The sequence below is a fragment of the Crotalus tigris genome, unplaced genomic scaffold (assembly GCF_016545835.1).
Source record: "Crotalus tigris isolate CLP2741 ecotype Arizona unplaced genomic scaffold, ASM1654583v1 scf7180000017764.6130737, whole genome shotgun sequence".
NCBI classification, from domain to species: domain Eukaryota; kingdom Metazoa; phylum Chordata; class Lepidosauria; order Squamata; family Viperidae; genus Crotalus; species Crotalus tigris.
The window spans coordinates 3,004,299-3,025,476 of NW_024096618.1; the positions used below are offsets into that span (position 1 = coordinate 3,004,299).

Sequence of the window (21,178 nt, forward strand, 5' to 3'; positions counted from 1 at the left end):
CTTATTACACAATTAACTGAGCCTTTACGCCTAGAAATAGGTGCACACTGGGAGTTTATTCGTTTCCTGGTGGCTCCAAAAATGACCGAGGCAGTGATCCTAGGACTAGCCTGGTTGGACAAATGGAAGCCATTTATCTGGTGGGAGAAAGGAATGAGAATTGTGAGACTACCTATGGGGCCTGATCCCCCCATTGATTCGACAGATGTTACTGGGCATCTTAGGCCACCCAATGAGTGAGCACACATGGCCGCCTCACTGACTCCAGGTGAACCAGTCATCCCCAAAGAATACTTGGACCTGGCGGAGGTGTTCAGTGAAAAAGAATGTGATGCCCTATCCCCTCACAGACCCAATGACTGCTCCATCGAACTGGTGCCCGGAGCCAAACTCCCATGTCCGAGGATGTATGTTATGTCCCCCCTCGAAATGGAGGAGATGCAGCGATATGTGAACAAAAACCTAGCGAGGGGGTTTATTGAATGGGCCAAATCTTCTGTGGGAGCTCCTGTGTTGTTCAAAGAGAAAAAAGATGGGTCTCTTCGTCTCTGCATAGACTACAAGGGACTCAACGCTGTAAGTGTGGAAAATAAATGCCCCCTCCCCCTCCTCAAGGATTTATTGACCCATCTGGCTAAGGGGAGTGTCTTCACTAAGTTAGACCTAAGAGAGGCATACTACCTTGTGAGAATAAAAGAGGGAGACAAGTGGAAAACTGCCTTCAACTGTCCTATGGGGAGCTATCAGTTCAAAGTCATGCCATTTGGACTACAGGGGGCCCCAGCTGTATTTATGCAGTTGATCAATGAGGTTCTACACAATCACTTGTACAAATGGGTTTTGGTGTATCTTGATGATATCCTGATATACAGCACAAGAGAAGTGTTAAAGAAACTATTGAATGCCAAGCTTTATGTCAAATTGTCAAAATGTGAATTTCACCAAACCCAATTAGACTATCTTGGCTACCGAATTTCCAATGAGGGTATTGAAATGGATCCGGCCAAGGTGAAAACTATAATCAAATGGCAGCCCCCAAGGACTCGCAAACAGCTCCAGAGCTTTCTGGGTTTTGCCAACTTTTATCGTCAATTCATCCCTTCTTTTGCCGAGATTGCCCTTCCTCTTACAGAACTACTCAAAACAGGCAAAGGAGGAGGGAAGCCACGACCGGGCCAACCACTACCATGGACAATGAGCTGTCAAACAGCTTTTGAGAATTTAAAGAGACTATTTGTTGCTGAACCGGTTCTAAAGCACCCCAGCCCAGGGGAACCCTTTGTGATTCAAGCCGATGCCAGCGATGTGGCGGTTGGAGCAGTGTTACTTCAAAAGAACAAAAATGGGATCCTGCAACCCTGTGCCTACACCTCTAAGAAATTCACTGAGAGCGAGCGAAGATGGGCAATCTGGGAGAAAGAGGCCTTCGCAATTAGGTGGGCGCTATTGAACTGGCGACACTATCTAGAAGGGAGCAAGGTGCCATTTGAGGTATGGACAGATCACAAGAACCTAAAGGCACTGAAAATTCCCCGCAAATTGTCACCAAAGCAAGTACGGTGGGCACAGTACTTTAACCGCTTCAACTTCACTCTAAAGTACATACCAGGAGGAAAGAACTTTCTAGCTGATGCGCTATCCCGGTTACCCCAGTACAAAAGTGAACAAGAGCAGGTTAACGAGGCAATTATTCCCAATCCACAAACCGTTGCTCAACTTATACCTTGCAGGGTCCCCAATCCGGATGACCCTGGAGTGAAGAAAATAAAACGAGAGCTCCTCACTGACCAATGGTTCAAAGATAATCAAGCGTCCCTAACATGCAGGGATGGCTTGGCTTACAAAGGGGGGAAGTTATATTTGCCAGAAGCGCTCCGTCTTAATGCTCTCAACCACAGCCACGATGTAAAGCAGGCTGGACACTTTGGATATTTGAAAACCCTACACCTCACCCGCCGGCAATTCTGGTGGCCGGGGCTGAAAAAGGATGTGGAAAACTATGTAAAAAGTTGTACTGTATGTGCCACAATGAAAAGAATCCCGGGGAAAACTCCTGGGTTACTGCAACCCGTGGCAGACCCTTCTCAACCCTGGGAAGAAATAGCTATGGACTTTATAGTGGACCTACCTGAAAGTAGGGGAAATACTGTCATCTGGCCTGTAATAGACCTGTTCTCAAAACAGGCTCATTTCATCACCTGCAAAGGACTCCCATCTGCCCAATGACTGGCCAAATTGTTCCTGAAACATATCTACCGGCTGCATGGTGCCCCTAAGCGAATAATCTCAGACAGGGGGGTGCAATTCACAGCGAAGTTTTGGAGAAATTTTCTTACATTGATTGGATCATCTCAAGGGTTATCATCTGCTTTTCATCCAGCCACCAATGGGGCTGCTGAAGCCGCTAACAAAATGGTGGAGCAATATCTTAGGTGCTACGTTTCCTACCAACAGACGAACTGGACTGATCTCCTCCCTTTTGCAGAGGTGGCGTACAATAATTCCGTGCACAGCAGCACCGGCTACACGCCTTTCAAAGTAGCCACAGGGAAAGAATTTAACCCAATACCTGAATATCCTCAGTTGCCCTCCGCTTCACAGACACTTGATCAATGGGTGAGAGGGTTGGAAGAAGTTTGGAAAAACACGAAAACTGCTTTAAAAAAGACTTTTGAAACCTATAAAAAGCAGGCTGATAAAAAGAGGGCTCCCCAAAGAACATTCCAAGTTGGGGAAAAGGTCTATCTGTCAACTAAATATCTACGCCTCAAATTGCCCAGCAAGAAATTGGGACCAAAATTCTTGGGGCCTTTCCCCATAGTAAAGGTCATCAACCCAGTCACAGTACAACTAAAACTCCCTAAACTGTTAGGGAAAATTTACCCAGTTTTCCATTGTAGTTTGTTGAAGCCTTATCGGGGCTCCACTTTAAGACCTCCTCCAAAGAAGGCACCTGGACCCCTCGTAGTGGCAGGGCAGACCCACTATGAAGTGAAACGTATTCTTGACTCCAGAATCTTTAGAGGGAAATTACAGTACTTAGTACAATGGAAGGGATACCCATTGTCTGAAGCCACCTGGGTGAAATCTAGTGAAGTGAACGCTGACAGATTGATCGAAAGGTTTCATGTGAAACACCCCAGCAAACCGAAAGATAACCCTTAACATATGCTTTTGTTTACCTTACAGGATCTGTCCTTCTTGTAAGGGGGGGCGGATGTCAATGCTGCAAATACTGTATATTCTTGCTTTGACAATATGCAAAACTGTCTGGTAATTACTGGGTTAATACACAGCTTAGAGTGGGGGAGAGAAAAAGCCCAGGAAAGAAAGAGGAAGTAAACTTTTGACCTTCACACTAATTGGATAATGTGACTTGTGACTGCAAGACAAGGGAGGGGTTTAGCAAGAAAAGGTTGATGCCAGCGACAGAAAGTCAGATTCTGGCATCAATACGTCCATGATGGTGACCGGCAGAATTGTAGCTCTGTAATAAAGACTTTAGGAAACATGCCTGAAAGTTCTTTGAAGTGCTTCATTAGTCGGAACCTGTGACACCCAACTAGTTTTCAAAAGCCGAGCATGATTGTTCCTGATGATGACTTAGATGGGGGACCATAAGAAAATGCTAGTGTTGTGAAAGAGACTGTATCTTGGAAGATCTCAATAGGAAACTACTTTTGTATTTTTGTCATCAGCAAGAACTTTAACTGGAACCTCAGGAACTACAGCTGTACATTGAAAAGAGCAACTATCCAATTGTAATTTAAGCCCACAGTGTCTCTAGAGAGTTTCTTTTAATAATATTAATAATAATAAATATGTATGCACACTTTCAGTATGTAGTCTCTATTTTACTATGTACTATAAAAAGAAAGGAATTACGTTTTGTTCATATGGTCATTATATTAGAAGAATTAGCATTATGAAGCAAAGTGGTTTAGGCCAACATCATGGCTACCAAAAAAATATGGTTGATCTCTCTGGGAAAGTATTGAGTATTTTCAACTATATTCAATTATCCCAAATCCTTCCAAATTGGCTTCTCTTGGATATCGGGACTAAAGTGCCCATGATTTCAACCAACAACATTAGTATCTGATACTAAAGAGAGTTGTAATCCAGCATACAAAGAGAGATCCAATTTAGGAACAGTTAGTTAGACCATAAATATGAAATTAAAATTTGTTCACCTTTTTGGAGAACATATTTAGGGGAGAAACACTCTTTCACTATTTCATATAAAAAGAGATTTTGAAAGAATTTTTAGTAAGTCTGGCATCCAACAACAATTTTTTTAAAAAATAAATTGGTATATCTATAGATAATTACAACCTCATATATATATAGACACATACTAGACAAAAGATAACAAACAGTATTTTTAATATAGCAGGGTAGAGCTATTATGGAAAACAACTGTTAGGCTAAAAGGCAATTTGTGAACCTTGAATCTGGACACTTGCTACATTCTCTTAATTTCCAGACTATTCCCTTGTGTTCTATATAGGTAGTCCTTGACTTACAACCAGTGCTTTTTTTCTAAAAAAAAAAAAAAAAAAGGTGCTGTAACTCACACATGTCATATAACCCACTTTGCCTACCCTACAAGGTTCCATCCAAAAAAGATGCTGGAACTCCGTTCTGGGCGTTCTATGAGAAAAAAAGCCCTGCTTACAACTATTCATTTAGTGACCATTCAAAGTTACAACAGCACTGAAAAAATTGACTTATGACCGTTTTTCACACTTACAACCTTTGTAGCCTCCTCGTGATCATATGATCAGAATTCTGTTGCTTGGCAACTGGCTCATGTTTATTAGAGTTGCAATGTCCCAACAATGTCCTTTTGCAATTTTCTAACAAGCAAAATCAGTGGGGAAGCCAGATTTACTTAACAACCGTGTTACTCATTTAAGAATGGCAAGAAAGGTAAAATGGGGCAAAATTCACTTAATAACTGTCTTGCTTAGCAACAGAAATTTTGGGCTCAATTATGGTCATAAGCTAAGGACTACCTATATGTCTCTGATTGAATGGAGTTGGAACAACAGGAGGCCCACATACCCGTTCCCTGAAAATAGAAACACTCCCCTCTGACACAAGAGAGGCACAGTGTAATAGTGATAGTGAATGATATAAACACAATCCGAGCCTCTTTATTCTGAACAGGAAAATGCCTGCTTATGAGCCATTCAAAAAATTACCAATCTTTCCTTCAAAAAGAAAAATACATTAAGTAATAGAAATTTATTTGTACTAGGTGGAAGAAGAAAAATCTGTAGCCATGGTAATTGTCAGTCGTGTTCACATTGCTAACAGCTTAGCAAAATTCTTTATACAGGTAGTCCTCGAATTACAACAGTTCATTTAATGACCATTCAAATTTACAATGGCACTGAAAAAAGTGACTTATGGCAGTTTTTCACTTACAACCATTGCAGCACGCCTATTGTCAGGTAATCAAAATTCGGATACTTGACAACTTGCTCATGTTTATGAAGGTTGCGCTGTCCCGAGGTCATATAACCACCTTTTGCAACCTTCTGAAACGCAAAGTCAATGGGGAAGTCAGATTCACTTAAAAACCCTGTTACTAATTTAACAACTGCAGTGATTTGCTTAATGACTGTGATAAGAAAGGTCATAAAATGGGGCAAAATTCACTTAACAAATATTTTGCTTAGCAACAGAAATTTTAGGGTCAATAGACTACCTGCATGTGCAGAATCCCCTAAATAACAGTTTCTACAGATAGCTTCAAAGAATAATTTTACAATGGTTTTAGAGAGAACCAAGTGATCGTTCTGCAGATTTCATTTCTTAGCTTTCTGTGAGTTTTTCTAGCGCACAGGAGTGCAAATATTTGAAAGATCACTGTTAATTGGAAAAAATTTGCCAAACGTGTAAGTGGAATGATCATGCTTATTTTTAGGCATACTGACCAATACTAATTATAATACAGGTTTTCAAAAGTTATACTGAATTAAAAACTCTGAAGTTACAACTACCAGGGGGGTCACATGCATTTCTTTTCATTCATATCGGTTAGCAGAAGTATAAAAAATTATCCTGGACTAGAAACATGATTTCTATACGTATGATATCCTCTATCAGAAATGAAACCGAAGATTCTGCTCCAGATATTCTGAACAGATTAATCTGCAAGTGAATCTCTTTTTGCCAATTCTTCAAAAGTTCCACACCGCGATCCTCGATCCCTCGATTGTAAAATGAAAAAAAACGCAAACTCTCCACGATTCACACATGCCCATTCCGACCTTTTATTCCCTGCCCTCCTAATTTATCAAGCAAGCTATTGGTCCGGATGCTTCCAGACGCCTCACGTCACTGACACGCATGCGAATAACCACTTTTCTAGCTCCAGCTTTGGAGCTCCTCGTTCCCCGAGTCGTGATTTATTAGCGGCGCAGTTCCGCCCCCTTACGCAAACGAATCTGTTCTCGCTTTTCGCCAAACGTAGCTTATTGCGCATGTCCGCAGGAGCGCTCAAAGGAAAGGAAGGCGGGGTGCAGAGAAAAGGTGACTGCGCGCGCGCCTACGGGCAGCAGGCTGACCAACCGGCGAGCCCGAGCGGGTTTGAGAACGCGCATGCGCGCCCTACTTCCCGTGCTGGTGTTTCTTGTGACTGCTTGGGCCGACCGACCGAGTACCTGGTTTCCCGGAGCGGCAGCGAAGGCGCGGCGCCTGCGGGTAGGTGCTAAAGGCTGAAGACGGCAAAGGAAGAGCTTCCTCTCCTCTTTAGGGAGTGGCGGACGTGAAGAAGGGTCCTTCCTCGCCCGTGGAGTGACGGCTCCGTGGGCCTAACGGCTCTTCTTCGGGATCAAAAAGAGCGAAAGGCGAGGGAGGTTCTCGCCTCCTTTCCCTTGTACTTTTTCTTCCTCCTTTCGGCGAGTGCCACTTCTGCCTGAGGGCCTCTCCCACGAATAGGACGCCGCCTCGCACCTCTTTTCTCGGTGGTTTCGCTGCTCTTTGTCACACCCCGAATGGGTTCCGACGCCGCCTGCCGCCGTGTCTGAGTTAGGAAGGTTCCCCACCGCACTCCGAGTTTTATTGCTCTCGAGTGGTAGTTTGTCCTACCGGTGTTCATAAAAGCATCATCACAATGAAGGGAAAGAACTGCCTGACCAACAAGGTATCAAGGGCAGATGGCAAGAATATACAGAAGGGGTATCTGCCAACAACAGAGGCCCAGTTCCTCAGGATGATGAGGAAAGGGAAGCAGAAATAGAGTCAGTCGTCCTTCAGGACGAAGCCATGTTGACAAGGTCCTAGATCAGTGCTTATCAACCTGTGGGTCAGGACCCCATTTGGGGTCAAATGACCATTTCACGGGGGTCCGCCATTTTTTCCCCTTTTCCCTAGCTGTCCTACTCCCTCTTATTGGTGGCCACACCCACTTGGGGGTCACCACAACATGGGGAACTGTATTATGGGGTCACGGCATTAGAAAGGTTGAGAACCACTGTCCTAGATGTTACCATTCATGCAGAATAGCGGAACCATCACAGCCTTGTGCCAGAAAATTTGGGAAATGAACACATAGCCAAAAGATTAAAATCAGTGTTAATTTACTGCCAAAAAAAGATGATCCCAAGGATTTCTCCAATTACTGCACAATTGTCCTCATCCTTCATACTAGCAAGATTCTCAAGAATATCAAAAGAACATCTACATCTGCTTTATGGACTACAAGAAGGGCTTTGATTGTGCTGATCATGACAAGATATCGAGAGCTCTAGAAGAACTAAGGGTAACAACACATCTGATCAATTAGTGTAGTCCTTATACACAAATCAGGAAGTCACTGCAAACATCACAGGATAAAACTGATTGGTTCAATATAGAAAAAAAGTGTGGCAAGACTATATATTTTCACCTTTTTTATTCAATTTCTATGCTGAAGTAATCATAGGAAGCTAGAACTTGAAGAATCAAAACTTGGAGTTAAGGTTAGAGGAGGGAAGTTCAACAATCTTTGATATTCTGATGACACAATTCTCCTCTCAGAAACCAAAGAAGGCCAGAAACATCTGATTAAAAGGATTAAAGATGCAAGCAAAAAATTTGGCCTCTTTCTGAACATCAAAAAGACCAAGCTCATGATCACTGTGAGGAATGGAAATATCAAAATAACAATTGGCAGTGAAGAGATCAGATGCATGCAAGAATTCACCTTTTTAGGGTTGCAGATTGATCAAGGCAATGAATGCATTGTAGCATATAAAACTAGTCATATCGCTGGAAGGTAAAACCCCAAAATTCTGCCTTATTTTAGTCATGTCATGCAATCAAACTCACTGGAAGAGGCAATTATGCTGTGAATGGTCAGCAGTGAAGAAATGAGGCCACCAAAAAACACAGTCGCTATTAAAGTTCACACCAGCCAGAGCATAAAACAACGGAAAAAAGCCATGCAAGATCGGAAAAAGTTGAGACATCTGGTCCCTAGAATCACTGAGAATCAGACAGGACTGAACAAATAGCAGCAGCATCATCATGAGTGAACATCAGCTTTTGCTGTAAGTAGTATCCTTGTGGCATCTTACATCCTCTGTGCTGCTGTTTGATACTAAGCTCAACTCTAAAAGGTTCTGCTGTGGAGGAGAACTGCAACAGACTAAAAACGGGAAATTGCATATTTTTTCTACTACTTCTCCCTAGAACAGAAAGCAGCAGGTAGAGTCACTTTTAGTACTGAAAACTTGAAAGTTCAGCACTCCTCTCTTCAAAAACATAGCTAGTTGCAGGGTAGCAATACAGAGAAATAAGTGTGCTTTTTGCAAGGATCAAACCACCAAGTAATATTTATTAAGCTGGAGAAGCTATTGTATATAGAAGTGTGGAGTTAGAAAACATTCTCCCTTTCCTAGAAATATCACAGTTTGACTCGATAATCCACCAATCGCGGCACTTCTCGTATGGTGAGAAAAGCATTTTCTTAGTTCATCATTATATTATAGTATCTAAGGAAGAGATATCTGAAGCGCTGTTCGTGGCGTTGACAAAAAGAAAGAAACAGGTTGACAGTCGTCCTAATCGTTTGACATAAAACTACGTTTCCCAGAAGGAGGCGAACAGGATTTCCTCACTCGCCTTTTGTTTCGTACACACCAACAAACTCCATTTCCCTTGTGCCACCGGGCGAGGAGGCTGCCTTGAAACAAGTGAATGTCACGTGGCTGTCTAACTGTCATGCTTCCCTCACTTCCGGAGTTACTGGCATTTCCGTTGTCAAATTGATACAAGACTAGAGCGGTTGGATCCCTGTGGATTTAATTTAATTGGTGGGTGGATTTCTGCCTGCTTTCTTCACGGTTCTGACTCCGTTACTATAGGGGTGGCTCAACTTTTCAGCTGGTCCTTTCTATCTTGGGACCATTTCATTCTTGTCTCCGCCTTAGTCTCACTGTTTTCCATGTGTTGCTTTGGTAGTTGATGAAACGATGGGATTGAAATCCCTTTGGGAGAGGCGTCTTTTAGCTTTTATCAGCTCACATTATAAAACCTTAACATTTTTCAGTGAATTTCATGATTGATTGGTTACGTGCTAGCGATCACGTAGATAAGATTTCATTGATGAGTTTTTATGACTCTGTCACAATAAAAATGTGACTAACTACAGCGCAGTTTTCATCTGACTGTTAGCTGCATGGCAAACCCCAATGTCAATGCTGCAAATACTGTATATTCTTGCTTTGACAATATGCAAAACTGTCTGGTAATTACTGGGTTAATACACAGCTTAGAGTGGGGGGGAGAAAAAGCCCGGGAAAGAAAGAGGAAGTAAACTTTTGACCTTCACACTAATTGGATAATGTGACTTGTGACTGCAAGACAAGGGAGGGGTTTAGCAAGAAAAGGTTGATGCCAGCGACAGGAAGTCAGATTCTGGCATCAATACGTCCATGATGGTGACCGGCAGAATTGTAGCTCTGTAATAAAGACTTTAGGAAACATGCCTGAAAGTTCTTTGAAGTGCTTCATTAGTCGGAACCTGTGACACCCAACTAGTTTTCAAAAGCCGAGCATGATCGTTCCTGATGATGACTTAGATGGGGGACCATAAGAAAATGCTAGTGTTGTGAAAGAGACTGTATCTTGGAAGATCTCAATAGGAAACTACTTTTGTATTTTTGTCATCAGCAAGAACTTTAACTGGAATCTCGGAAACTAGATCTGTACATTGAAAAGAACAACTATCCAATTGTAATTTAAGCCCACAGTGTCTCTAGAGAGTTTCTTTTAATAATATTAATAATAACAAATATGTACGCACACTTTCAGTATGTAGTCTCTATTTTACTATGTACTATAAAAAGAAAGGAATTATGTTTTGTTCATATGGTCATTACATTAGAAGAATTAGCATTATGAAGCAAAGTGGTTTAGGCCAACATCATGGCTACCAAAAAAATATGGTTGATCTCTCTGGGAAAGTATTGAGTATTTTCAACTATATTCAGTTATCCCAAATCCTTCCAAATTGGCTTCTCTTGGATATTGGGACTAAAGTGCCCATGATTTCAACCAACAACATTAGTATCTGATACTAAAGAGAGTTGTAATCCAGCATACAAAGAGAGATCCAATTTAGGAACAGTTAGTTAGCCCATAAATATGAAATTAAAATTTGTTCACCTTTTTGGAGAACATATTTAGGGGAGAAACACTCTTTCACTATTTCATATAAAAAGAGATTTTGAAAGAATTTTTAGTAAGTCTGGCATCCAACAACAATTTTTTTAAAAAATAATTTTGTTAAATTATGCTTCGTCCTCATAGAATTTGTGAATAAAACGAGATGGCAGAGGAGACTGCAGATGAAAAGAAACTGGTTGCCAAGTTTGAGCTGGATAGAGAGACTGAACTCCGCTTTGAAGTTGAGGCCTCACAAACTGTCCAGCTAGAACTTATGACAGGCATGGCTGAAATCTTTGGAACCGAGCTGACAAGAAACAAGAAATTCACCTTTGATGCTGGTGCTAAAGTTGCTGTATTTACCTGGCATAGTTGTTCTGTGCAACTAACTGGTCGGACTGAAGTAGCTTATGTCTCCAAAGATACGCCCATGCTTCTCTACCTCAACACTCACACAGCTCTGGAGCAAATGCGGTGGCAGGCTGAGCGTGAAGATGAGCGGGGACCTCGGGTGATGGTGGTGGGCCCCACAGATGTAGGCAAGTCAACGGTCTGCCGCCTGCTATTGAATTATGCTGTGCGTCTTGGACGCCGGCCCACATTTGTGGAACTGGATGTAGGCCAGGGCTCAATTTCAATCCCAGGCACTATGGGAGCACTCTATATTGAACGACCTGCAGATGTTGAAGAAGGATTCTCTGTTCAAGCCCCCCTGGTTTATCATTTTGGGTCTACCACACCTGGCACAAACATCAAGCTCTATAACAAAGTAAGTACCCTGGGAGGAAATAAGCTATGATGTGGTAGATCGCTGCATAAAGTTTAGCTCCATAAATGATCTCAGAATAGAAATTTGGGATAGAAATTTGAGGCATCATTTTTAACTGCACCATTGTCTGGTTTATTTGGGCCTTTGTGGAATAGCTTTTCCTGTTTTCTTTACATGGAGAAAAGATATGATAATTATAAATCAAATGTCTTCATTCCCTTGATTACTAAATGATATGTATAAACAATAGTCATTTTGCTCCAATTATGAATGCCATTTGGACTGTGCTTGGCCATTACCAGAGCAATAGCCTGACTAACATAATAGGTAATGAGAGAGAAATTATCATGATGAGTTGTTTACAATACAAAAGTCACTCATAGAGGAAGAAAGAGTAGAATTTCTCTTTCTTGAATTTTGGAGCCGATGAGTATAAGCTATTTAGATAACTATTAATTAAGATTTTGTAAAGGTATGAAGAACTCACTCCACTACCATTGACATTTGGACAACTGGGTTTTGCACAAGTGTAATTAAAAAAACCCAGAAACCTGCTATAGGAAACGTAGTTGTTGTGGTTTGTTAGCTGTGATTTATGATATAATGTATTTTATAAACACAGCTTGTATCAAGAATATAGTCGGGTAAAAGGAGTCATCTTAATCTATAATCAATGTTTATTTACTTTTATTATGTTAACCTGATTTATTTAACTGATTACCTGGAAGCCTGATTCAAATATAATTGTAGGTTAAGTCTTGCTATACTCATGATAAAGAAGATTAGGAATGCAGGCTTGGTGACCCTGAATCAGGGTACAAAGTAGTGATTTATCCAAGATTTATTAGGATACATCCAAGATTTATCAGGTTGAGGAGTGGGTTACATAATGATTAGAGATTTGAAATGAGTGGTGTTTTCAGGATCTTTGTGGTAGCAACTATTTAAAACTGTTAAGAAGAGGGAAAGGGTTATAATTTAATAGGAAAGCATTTTAGCTCATGAGTTTTAGTAGTTAGCTAAAATATTGTGGACAAGACATGAGAGCTTAAGAAACCCAACTAGCCTCTGATGGGCTATGATGACAAATAAATGGTCTTTGCCTAAGGGCAGTTTCATAACTTTTAAAAAACTCTCTCACAGGTATGAACCTTTGAAGGGATGAGGCTTCCAAAAAGGATTAGCTTCACTTCATGTCCTAAGTGTTTTATCCCATGAGTTTTGTAATTTCCTGTTAATTATATGCTTCCGTTTCTTGTTTTTGTGTAGATCACATCTCGCTTGGCTGATGTGTTTAATCAGCGCTGTGAAGTGAACCGCAGAGCTTCAATCAGTGGCTGTATCATCAATACGTGTGGCTGGGTAAAGGGATCTGGATATCAGGCACTTGTACATGCTGCTTCTGCTTTTGAAGTTGATGTTGTTGTAGTGTTGGATCAAGAACGCCTCTACAATGAATTGAAACGCGATCTGCCTCACTTTGTTCGAACCGTGCTACTTCCCAAATCAGGTGGAGTGGTAGAGCGTTCTAAAGATTTCCGGCGGGAGTTTCGTGATGACCGCATACGTGAATACTTCTATGGCTTCCGAGGGTGCTTCTATCCACATGCTTTTGATGTCAAGTTCTCTGATGTTAAGATATATAAAGTGGGAGCGCCCACTATCCCTGACTCATGTCTGCCTTTGGGCATGTCACAGGAAGACAATCAACTCAAGCTAGTCCCAGTTACACCCGGCCGTGACATGGTTCATCATCTATTAAGCGTTAGTACTGCTGATGGCACCGATGAGAACATCTCTGAGACCAGTGTGGCTGGTTTCATTGTGGTAACTGGAGTAGATCTGGAACGCCAAGTGTTCACAGTGCTTTCACCAGCACCACGCCCGTTGCCAAAGAATTTCCTGCTCATCATGGACATTCGTTTCATGGATCTCAAGTAGAGTCCAGACTGGAAAAGCTCCACCAAATTCCCAGTAGCTCTTTTACAAATAAAATTACAATTTTAAATGGAATAATTGCCGTACAGAATGGAGGTAACAGAAAAGAGGCATAAGAAGTGAGTAGAGAAGAAGTTGAGTCATTTGAAAGGGAAAAAAATCAGTTCTATTTTTTATCATTTATTAGAAAGAATTCTCAAACATGTATCTGAGAAGATTCATAGATTTTGGCTCATGAAAAATATAATAGATAAAAGAATTGTGGTCTTGGAAACTACTTGGTTTGTATTTTTCTGTGAGCCTCTTTTTCTGAAATGGATTTTGTCTAATATGTTCATTCTATAGGCATCCATCCAAAATGTGTAAACATGGAAGTAGTTAGTGATTTACATTTTGAATAATCCCTCTGTCACTGACCTCCCCATATTGATGGAGAATATTTGAAGAATGGATGTATTTACATTCTGCAGGCGTAATTAGAAAATTTTGTAGGTTTAGAAACTTTATTTGCACTGAGGTTCCAATTCTTAAAAACTGTAATTGTAGTTTAAATTCAGTTATTCTCCATCATTCTGAGAAAGCTGGAGCAGAGTTTGTGATTCCAGTTCTCTTCATATTACAGACCATTTTTTTAAAGTCTGAATCTATTCTCTTTCAATAAATTCCAAAAATACGAGTAGCATTGTATTTGTGTTCCTGTCTATGTAACACAATGATTTCTAGGACCCATAAGAATTGAATTTACAAAAAGAGATCTTACAATCTTGCAAGTTGTTTTGACTTTGCACTATATTAATTAACTATTACATGCAAAAAAAACCCATGAACAGATTTCACAGTGTTCAAATAGCCAAGATATTCCCCTTTGTCCCTTCTTTCTTAATAGTAACAAAAATCCTCTCATCATCAGATGACTCAGGAGGATTCCCTGCTGATCCAGTAAATTATTATTTACTGAACTTCAGCAGCATCTTAAAACAACTCTTGACAAAATGCTTGTTCTTCCTAGATCTATTTAATACTCTTCTCATTAGATAAAACTCACTATTCTTCTCTGTTAAATAAAGATAATTTTATTTAGCTACCCAGGTGGGACTGAAATCCAAGAAATAAACAACTTTAACTTGGAGATTGTCACAGTCTCTTATTAAAATATCATCACCTCAACAGCAAACTTCTATATAAGAATATTTCTCTTCCTTAGTTTCTAGGAAATTTAATGATATCAAAAGTGATTGCAGTGCAATAATTATAATGCCGTCTTAAATTTTGGTTCAAGTTTCTTGAACAAAGTTTCTACAATATAATCATTAAATTGGTCTAACCCACAGGTCGGCAACCTGCGGCTCCGGAGCCACATGCGGCTCTTTGGGCCTTCCCCTGTGGCTCCCAGCCTCCTCTGCCTTTGCAGAGAGAGACAGAGAGAGGCAATTGCACTTCCCTGCTTCTCTCTCTCTCTCTCTCTCTCTCTCTCTCTCTCTCTCTCTCTCTGTGTGTTTGTGTTTTTGTGTGTGTCTATGTGTATGTGTAAAAGAGAGTGCACTCACAGTGTTCTCCGAGGAGCTGAAAAGCTTACTGAGCGGAGCTCCTCCCTTTGCTGCGTCTCTGCAGGAAGCAGGAAGGGCAGGAGAGAGCTAGCTAGCCCAGCTAGGCTGACTCAGGAATTCTGGGAGTTGAAGTCCATGAGTCATAAAAGAGACGAGGTTGCTTGTTGGACAACAGCTTGAAGCTTGCCAGGTGAGCAGCAGATAGGAGGGGGGGGAGAAAGAGAGAGAGAGAAAGAGAGAGAGAGAGAGAGAGAAAGAAAGAAAGAGAGCGGGGGGGGGGAGGGAAGAGGAGTGGCAGACCAAGGGCAGATAGAGAGGGAGGGAGAGAGAGACAGAGAGAGAGAGAGACCCTTTTGACATCTAAAATGAAGATAACACTGCATATATCCTTTTTTTACCTGTGTGTGTGTGTGTGTGTGTGTGTGTGTATACACATACATACATACATATACATATATACACACACACATACACACACAAAACACACACACACCTATAATAAAGGTAAAAAAGGATATATGCAGTGTTATCTTCATTTTAGATATCAAAAGGGTTTTGCGCCTCCCAGTGTTTTGTTTTTGGTGGGAAACAGGTCCAAGTGGCTCTTTAAGTGTTTTGGGTTGCCTATCCCTGGTCTAACCTTAATCCAGATTCATTTTTAAGGTACAGCAATACTTTCCTTTAATTCAAATGGCACTATGGAGGTGTATGGAACTGTCTCCTATAAACAAGATTGCTCTTCATTCCTCTCATCTTGATGACACTTACGAAATACAAAGATGGAGTGAATTCTCCTGATATAGTCCAGAACACCATATGGATTCTGATACTGATTCTTTTTCTGTATCATGCTTGTTCAGTCCTACAACTAATATGATTATGTCGAACAGTCATTCATTCAGGTCGATAAAATAAACTCAGAGTCTTAAGTGAGCTGACATTAGGGGAAGTCTTTCTGGGGATCCCTGGGGAAGCAATGACAGACTGAAAACAGCACTGCAGAGAGCAGACCCAATGTCAGTGATGGAAAGATGAGCCTGTGAATGGATTGGCTCTCCAAACTCCTCTCGTATTTTTTTCTTTTTTCTCTCTTTTTTCCCTTTGATCTTTTTAATGTTTTTTTAGTTCATATTATTTTTGTTATCGTTGTAATTTTAAACTTCAATGAAAATTATGTTTTAAAGTTTAAGTGAAACCTTTCTTGTCTTCTTCCTGTTGTTCTCTGCACACTAACAGATGTTCAGAGAAATTCATCCAACTCGTTCAAAATAATATGCACCATTTATATGCGGCAAGCTTTTGTGATTCTGGAGACTAAAGTTACATACTAAAATGTTACCCCTGAATTCAGTTGTGAATAAAGATATTTTAGCATCCTATTGCCTTTTCTTAGTTTACTGATGCTTTTCACTGGGGAAAGGCTAATTTGCAGGTATACTGTAATGCAATCTATACTTTAAAATTGTCACACCATGTTGATGAGTTACTGTACTTCATTTATTATGGGAGGTTTTGTGCCGAATGATAAGAATGGCTGGTTCCAAGCATTAAAAAACAAGGGGGTACTTTTGTAGTGTCACTCTAATAATTATATTCATGCACAAATTTATATATTTTCTCTATGTGGTCTTATCTCCTTCTCAAGTGCCTAGAGTCTGGTTTGAGCTTTCAGCTGAGTTCTTTGAGAGTGGTAAGTTGCGTGAGGTTGCTGATCTAGCAGTGCAGCTAGAATTTGGACAGGTGGTTTGCAGATGTCACTTCCATCTGTTTCATTCTGTAGGAATCTGTCAAATTTTGGAGAATTATCAGCAATTTTCTCTGCATTCCTGCTTCCTCCTCCTCCTCCTCCTCAAAATAGCATCTTCAAATACATTGGCTCTACCTGATCGCTATAGAATCTCAAGATGTACAGCAGGCAAATCAAACTGCTGGCCTGTGGGCCGGATGCGTCACGCTGAAACTGTGCCGACCCCATTGCCGGCAATGGGGAAAAAGTCATGATACATCGTGAGATGTCATGTGATGTCACGAATTTGACATGCCTGATGTAGAGCAATAAGTCTACTGATGCCAGCTATGGTTTTCAAATGATAGTATTTATAAAAGTAGGTTATCAGTCATCATTTTATGGTTACTAAATAGGAAAGTATTCTGTCATAGTGTCTGAAATTAACTTACGGGCTTGGTAACTTTATTTCATATGACTCAATTTTCTGCTAATTGATGAAAGTTAGCCCAGAGAAGAAATATTAAAAAGAGCAGAAAAATATATTTTTCCTCAAAAGGACTTTTTAAAACCAAACCTGGCCCCAAATCTATCTCTCTGCCCCAAGCAAGACTTTAGCCCTAAACAAATGCAGATGTAAAACCATCAGAAAGTTGAAGCCAGAGCAATCAAGAAGACAAAAGAGAAGATCTGCATACCCCACCCAAACTCTAGGAGTCAGCCCCATCACCTGGGAAGCAGGATATGATAATAGAATTAAACCACAGATATCAAGGCCTAGACAAACACTCAGAAACAGCCTCAAGGTTCATGCCACAGGAACAGGAAACTATTCCAAACAAAAGGCTAGGGGGGGTATAAAACCTACTGCCCATGTGCTCAATCTCGCCCTTCTCCTTCTCTCTCCTTCTCTCTCCTCTGCACTTTCCTGAAGAACCATCTTTCTGCAATAAACTGTAACCTTCTTCCCAAAGCAGTCGCCAGGTTTGCTTATTTATTCCCGGCTTGGATGAACCAGGATGAAGACTTTACTTCTAACAATTTGGCACCCCGAGATGGGACTCCAGGCTAACCTCTCCAATGGACTGAGACTGGTAAGCCCCATCTTGCTGGCAGCAGACCCCCTTGTGTCTGTGGATGGGTTTCCCAGGCCTTGCCCATGTGGAGCTAGGGTAGTAAAGGGAGTTTTGAGAGTTTGAGCTCAAGGGCTGCTTTGGAAAGAAGGTGAAGGTGAGTACCTCTAAATTTTAAGTTTAAAGCCCAGGGGAACAAAGAAAATTTGTGTATTTCTATTTGTGTGAGTGAGAAGACTTTTTTTTCCCCAATCACAATTGGATTTTGCTCCTTCTGGTCTTTCCTAGCCGCAGAAAGGATCTGTTTAATTGGCAGAACCTGGACAGCATGGGGGTTTGGCCAGAGCACAGAACCATTTGTTAGGGAAAAGGGAGAGACTGTGAAAATGAAATGGAATGAGTGAATGAAAGAATTGGATTTGGGCAACTAGCTGGGGCCCTGTAAGCAAAGCTAAGTTAGGAAGAAGTCTCACAAGGAGACTTTGACTGTGTAGTGTATAGAAAAAAATAGACTTTGCTTAGGGCTTTGCTGGGAAACTAATTTGGCTAAATAAAGGTACTTAAAAGGGAAAGTAAGAAATAGTGATTCTCTCTCTCTCTCTCTCTTCTCTATGCAACCACATGGTATGTTTAAAATGTGTGCCTTCCCTAACTTGAGTTATCTGAAATTTATGGTGGGAATGACTAGGATGTGTAAAACTAAGACTTCTGTTCTCTTGTCTTTGTGTATATATGTTTGTCAAAGTCTGTGTGTGAGAGGTAAATGTGACTGTTAACTGTTTCAAATCCAAAGGAAAAAGAATTTTAAATTCTGCTAGAAATTCTGCTTAAAATAAGCCACAAAAAGGAAATGCCTCACTCTGTTTGTCTGGCCAACAAACAGAGTGAAGAAAAAAAATTGTGTTTGTTTGTTTGTTTTCCTCTTTCTCTCTGTGTACGCTCAAGAACAGCCTTAAGTTACCAGGAGGGATTGTTTTAAGTTTATCTGTTGGAAAAGTTTCACTTGCATTTACTGTATGTGTTTTATCTATCCTTTTCCTGAAAAATGTGTGTCTATCTACAAGAGCCTTTTGAAGCTCAAGTCTGCTTGTGTGGGGAAATAATTTTCCTAAGTTACTTTTCATATCCTAAAACTTACTGGTGAAACTACTATGAAACTTTTCTGAAACAAATAAGCATTTTCTAATCTCTAAAATAATGTGGTCTATTTTAGAATAAATGTTCTCCTACCCTTGGCAAGTTGCACAATCTTAAAATATTAGGCTTTTAAAATTATTTGGAGTTTTCAGCATTTTCAAACTGCCTGCAAGCTACCCCCCTTCCAATTCTTTTCCTGCCCTTTGTTCTCCATACCTTTTGTCTGCCTCTCCTGGTAGAGTCCACCCAGAAAGCGGGGGGAGACCTTGTTCTTGTATCTTTCAGCCCTGAAACCCTCTCCCAAGCCTTTGGAAGCAGAACACACAGATCCAGATGCTGCCTCCATCCATTTGAGCCATGGAATTGAGTTTTGAATCCAGCCATCCACTAAAAAGCCACCATGCAATCTGAGTGGAAAATCTTCCCAAGTCCTACCATTTACCCAGATGCCTGTGAGAGCTGCAGAAGGAAGGTGGTGCCATGTGAAGCCTCAGAAGAGAAAATTAAGACTGTCGGGGGAGGGTGGAAACTCATTGTAAACTTTTCTTTCTTGCCCCATTTGTATTGTAACAAGCCAGTTGAATGTATTAATGGAGAGATGGCACTTGGGAATATGTGGCAGAACAAGTACTGAACACCTTGGACTTCTATCTGGTGGGAGGGAACTAGGCCCCCTCAGGTGATTTGCAATTCATATGCCCTGACTAAGGAAGCAACAGGAAAAATCCCAAACTTCAGCCCTGAATATCTTGCACTGGTAAGCCCAGATTGGGATTCCTAGAGCTCAGTATGTGCAATTTAAAGAAAATTTAATAGCCTGGCATATTGGCTAACCTCAATTGGGCATTACAAACCTGGATGCACTGAATTAAGAGCTCAGGCAGGAAACAACCCTTGAAATTGGGCAGCCAGTGGTAATGTACTAAGGAAAACCATGGCTGTGAAGAATTTTGAGGAGTATGCAAACCTGACTGGAAGCTAAAGGTGATATCCAACATTTGAAAATCATTGGCACAGAATATTGGACACTATAAATTTCTTTTCCACCTAGCAAAATTTTGCCCTGACTTTTAGAACTTTATGGGTGCAAGCTCCCCTTTTGGGAGCCACTAAAGGGATCTTTTTCTGCTGCCTCCATTAATGTCTTCTTATTATTATTATTTTGCTTAACAGTTTAAAAGCTTGCCTACCAAGTCTCCCTGACCAGATCAATTTTAATGTTGTGCCAATAAGTGTGTCATAAATTCACACTTAAGGCACAAAGCGGGGATTGATGAAAGTTAGCCCAGAGAAGAAATATTAAAAAGGGCAGAAAAATATATTTTTCCTCAAAAGGACTTTTTAAAACCAAACCTGGCCCCAAATCTATCTCTCTGCCCCAAGCAAGACTTTAGCCCAAACAAATGCAGATGTAAAACCATCAGAAAGTTGAAGCCAGAGCAATCAAGAAGACAAAAGAGAAGATCTGCATACCCCACCCAAACTCTAGGAGTCAGCCCCATCACCTGGGAAGCAGGATATGATAATAGAATTAAACCACAGATATCAAGGCCTAGACAAACACTCAGAAACAGCCTCAAGGTTCATGCCACAGGAACAGGAAACTTCCAAACAAAAGGCTAGGGGGGTATAAAACCTACTGCCCATGTGCTCAATCTCCTCCCCTTCTCTCTCCTCTGCACTTTCCTGAAGAACCATCTTTCTGCAATAAACTGTAACCTTCTTCCCAAAGCAGTCGCCATGTTTGCTTATTTATTCCCGGCTTGGATGAACCAGGATGAAGACTTTACTTCTAACAGAATGAAAGCTGTAAAGCAAGTATTCTGTTTGGCTCTTGATGCAAATCTTCTCCTGCCCAGTAGCCATGGCATCTATATGCAAAATAAACTCTATAGCAATTTCCAATCTGCCAGTTCCAAATTGGTGTAATGGTCAAATTGTTTAAAAGTTTCAAAAGCCTTGTAACATGCTTAATTCCTCCTTTAAGAGACCGTCTTGCAGCCCAAATATATTTTCAATTATCAGATAAAAAGATACTAAGAGATTTTGCAAAAACAAAGTAATTTTAACGTGGACACAAATAATGACCATTCAAATTTACAATGCCACTGAAAAAAGTGACTTATGGCAGTTTTTCACACTTACAACCATTGCAGCATGCCTATTGTCAGGTAATCAAAATTTGGATACTTGACAACTTGTTCATGTTTATGACGGTTGCACTGTCCCGAGGTCATATAACCACCTTTTGCAACCTTCTGAAACGCAAAGTCAATGGGGAAGTCAGATTCACTTAAAAACCCTGTTACTAATTTAACAACTGCAG

At 40.8% G+C, this 21,178-nt stretch overlaps 2 protein-coding genes across 4 annotated transcripts in view; one reads left to right on the forward strand and one right to left on the reverse strand.

Moving 5' to 3' along the window:
- YPEL4 (yippee like 4) overlaps positions 1-6,795 on the reverse strand; it is a 24,070-nt gene extending 17,275 nt beyond the window's left edge. Inside the window, exon 1 of the mRNA XM_039341207.1 lies at positions 6,675-6,795. The gene's annotated coding sequence lies outside the window, so the exon portion shown is untranslated. The remainder of the gene's footprint in view (positions 1-6,674) is intronic.
- Positions 6,579-14,498, forward strand: CLP1 (cleavage factor polyribonucleotide kinase subunit 1). 3 transcript variants are annotated; one of them, XM_039341203.1, is made up of 3 exons: positions 6,579-6,714; positions 10,807-11,431; positions 12,701-14,498. In XM_039341203.1, exons 2-3 carry the CDS (start codon positions 10,826-10,828, stop codon positions 13,370-13,372), a joined length of 1,278 nt encoding a protein of 425 aa, XP_039197137.1. In that variant the 5' UTR covers positions 6,579-6,714; positions 10,807-10,825; the 3' UTR covers positions 13,373-14,498. The 3 variants fall into 3 exon arrangements, with proteins under 3 accessions (XP_039197137.1, XP_039197139.1, XP_039197138.1); XM_039341205.1 differs by lacking the exon at positions 6,579-6,714 and adding an exon at positions 8,418-8,543; XM_039341204.1 differs by lacking the exon at positions 6,579-6,714 and adding an exon at positions 9,167-9,308.
- Positions 14,499-21,178: the final 6,680 nt, after the last annotated feature.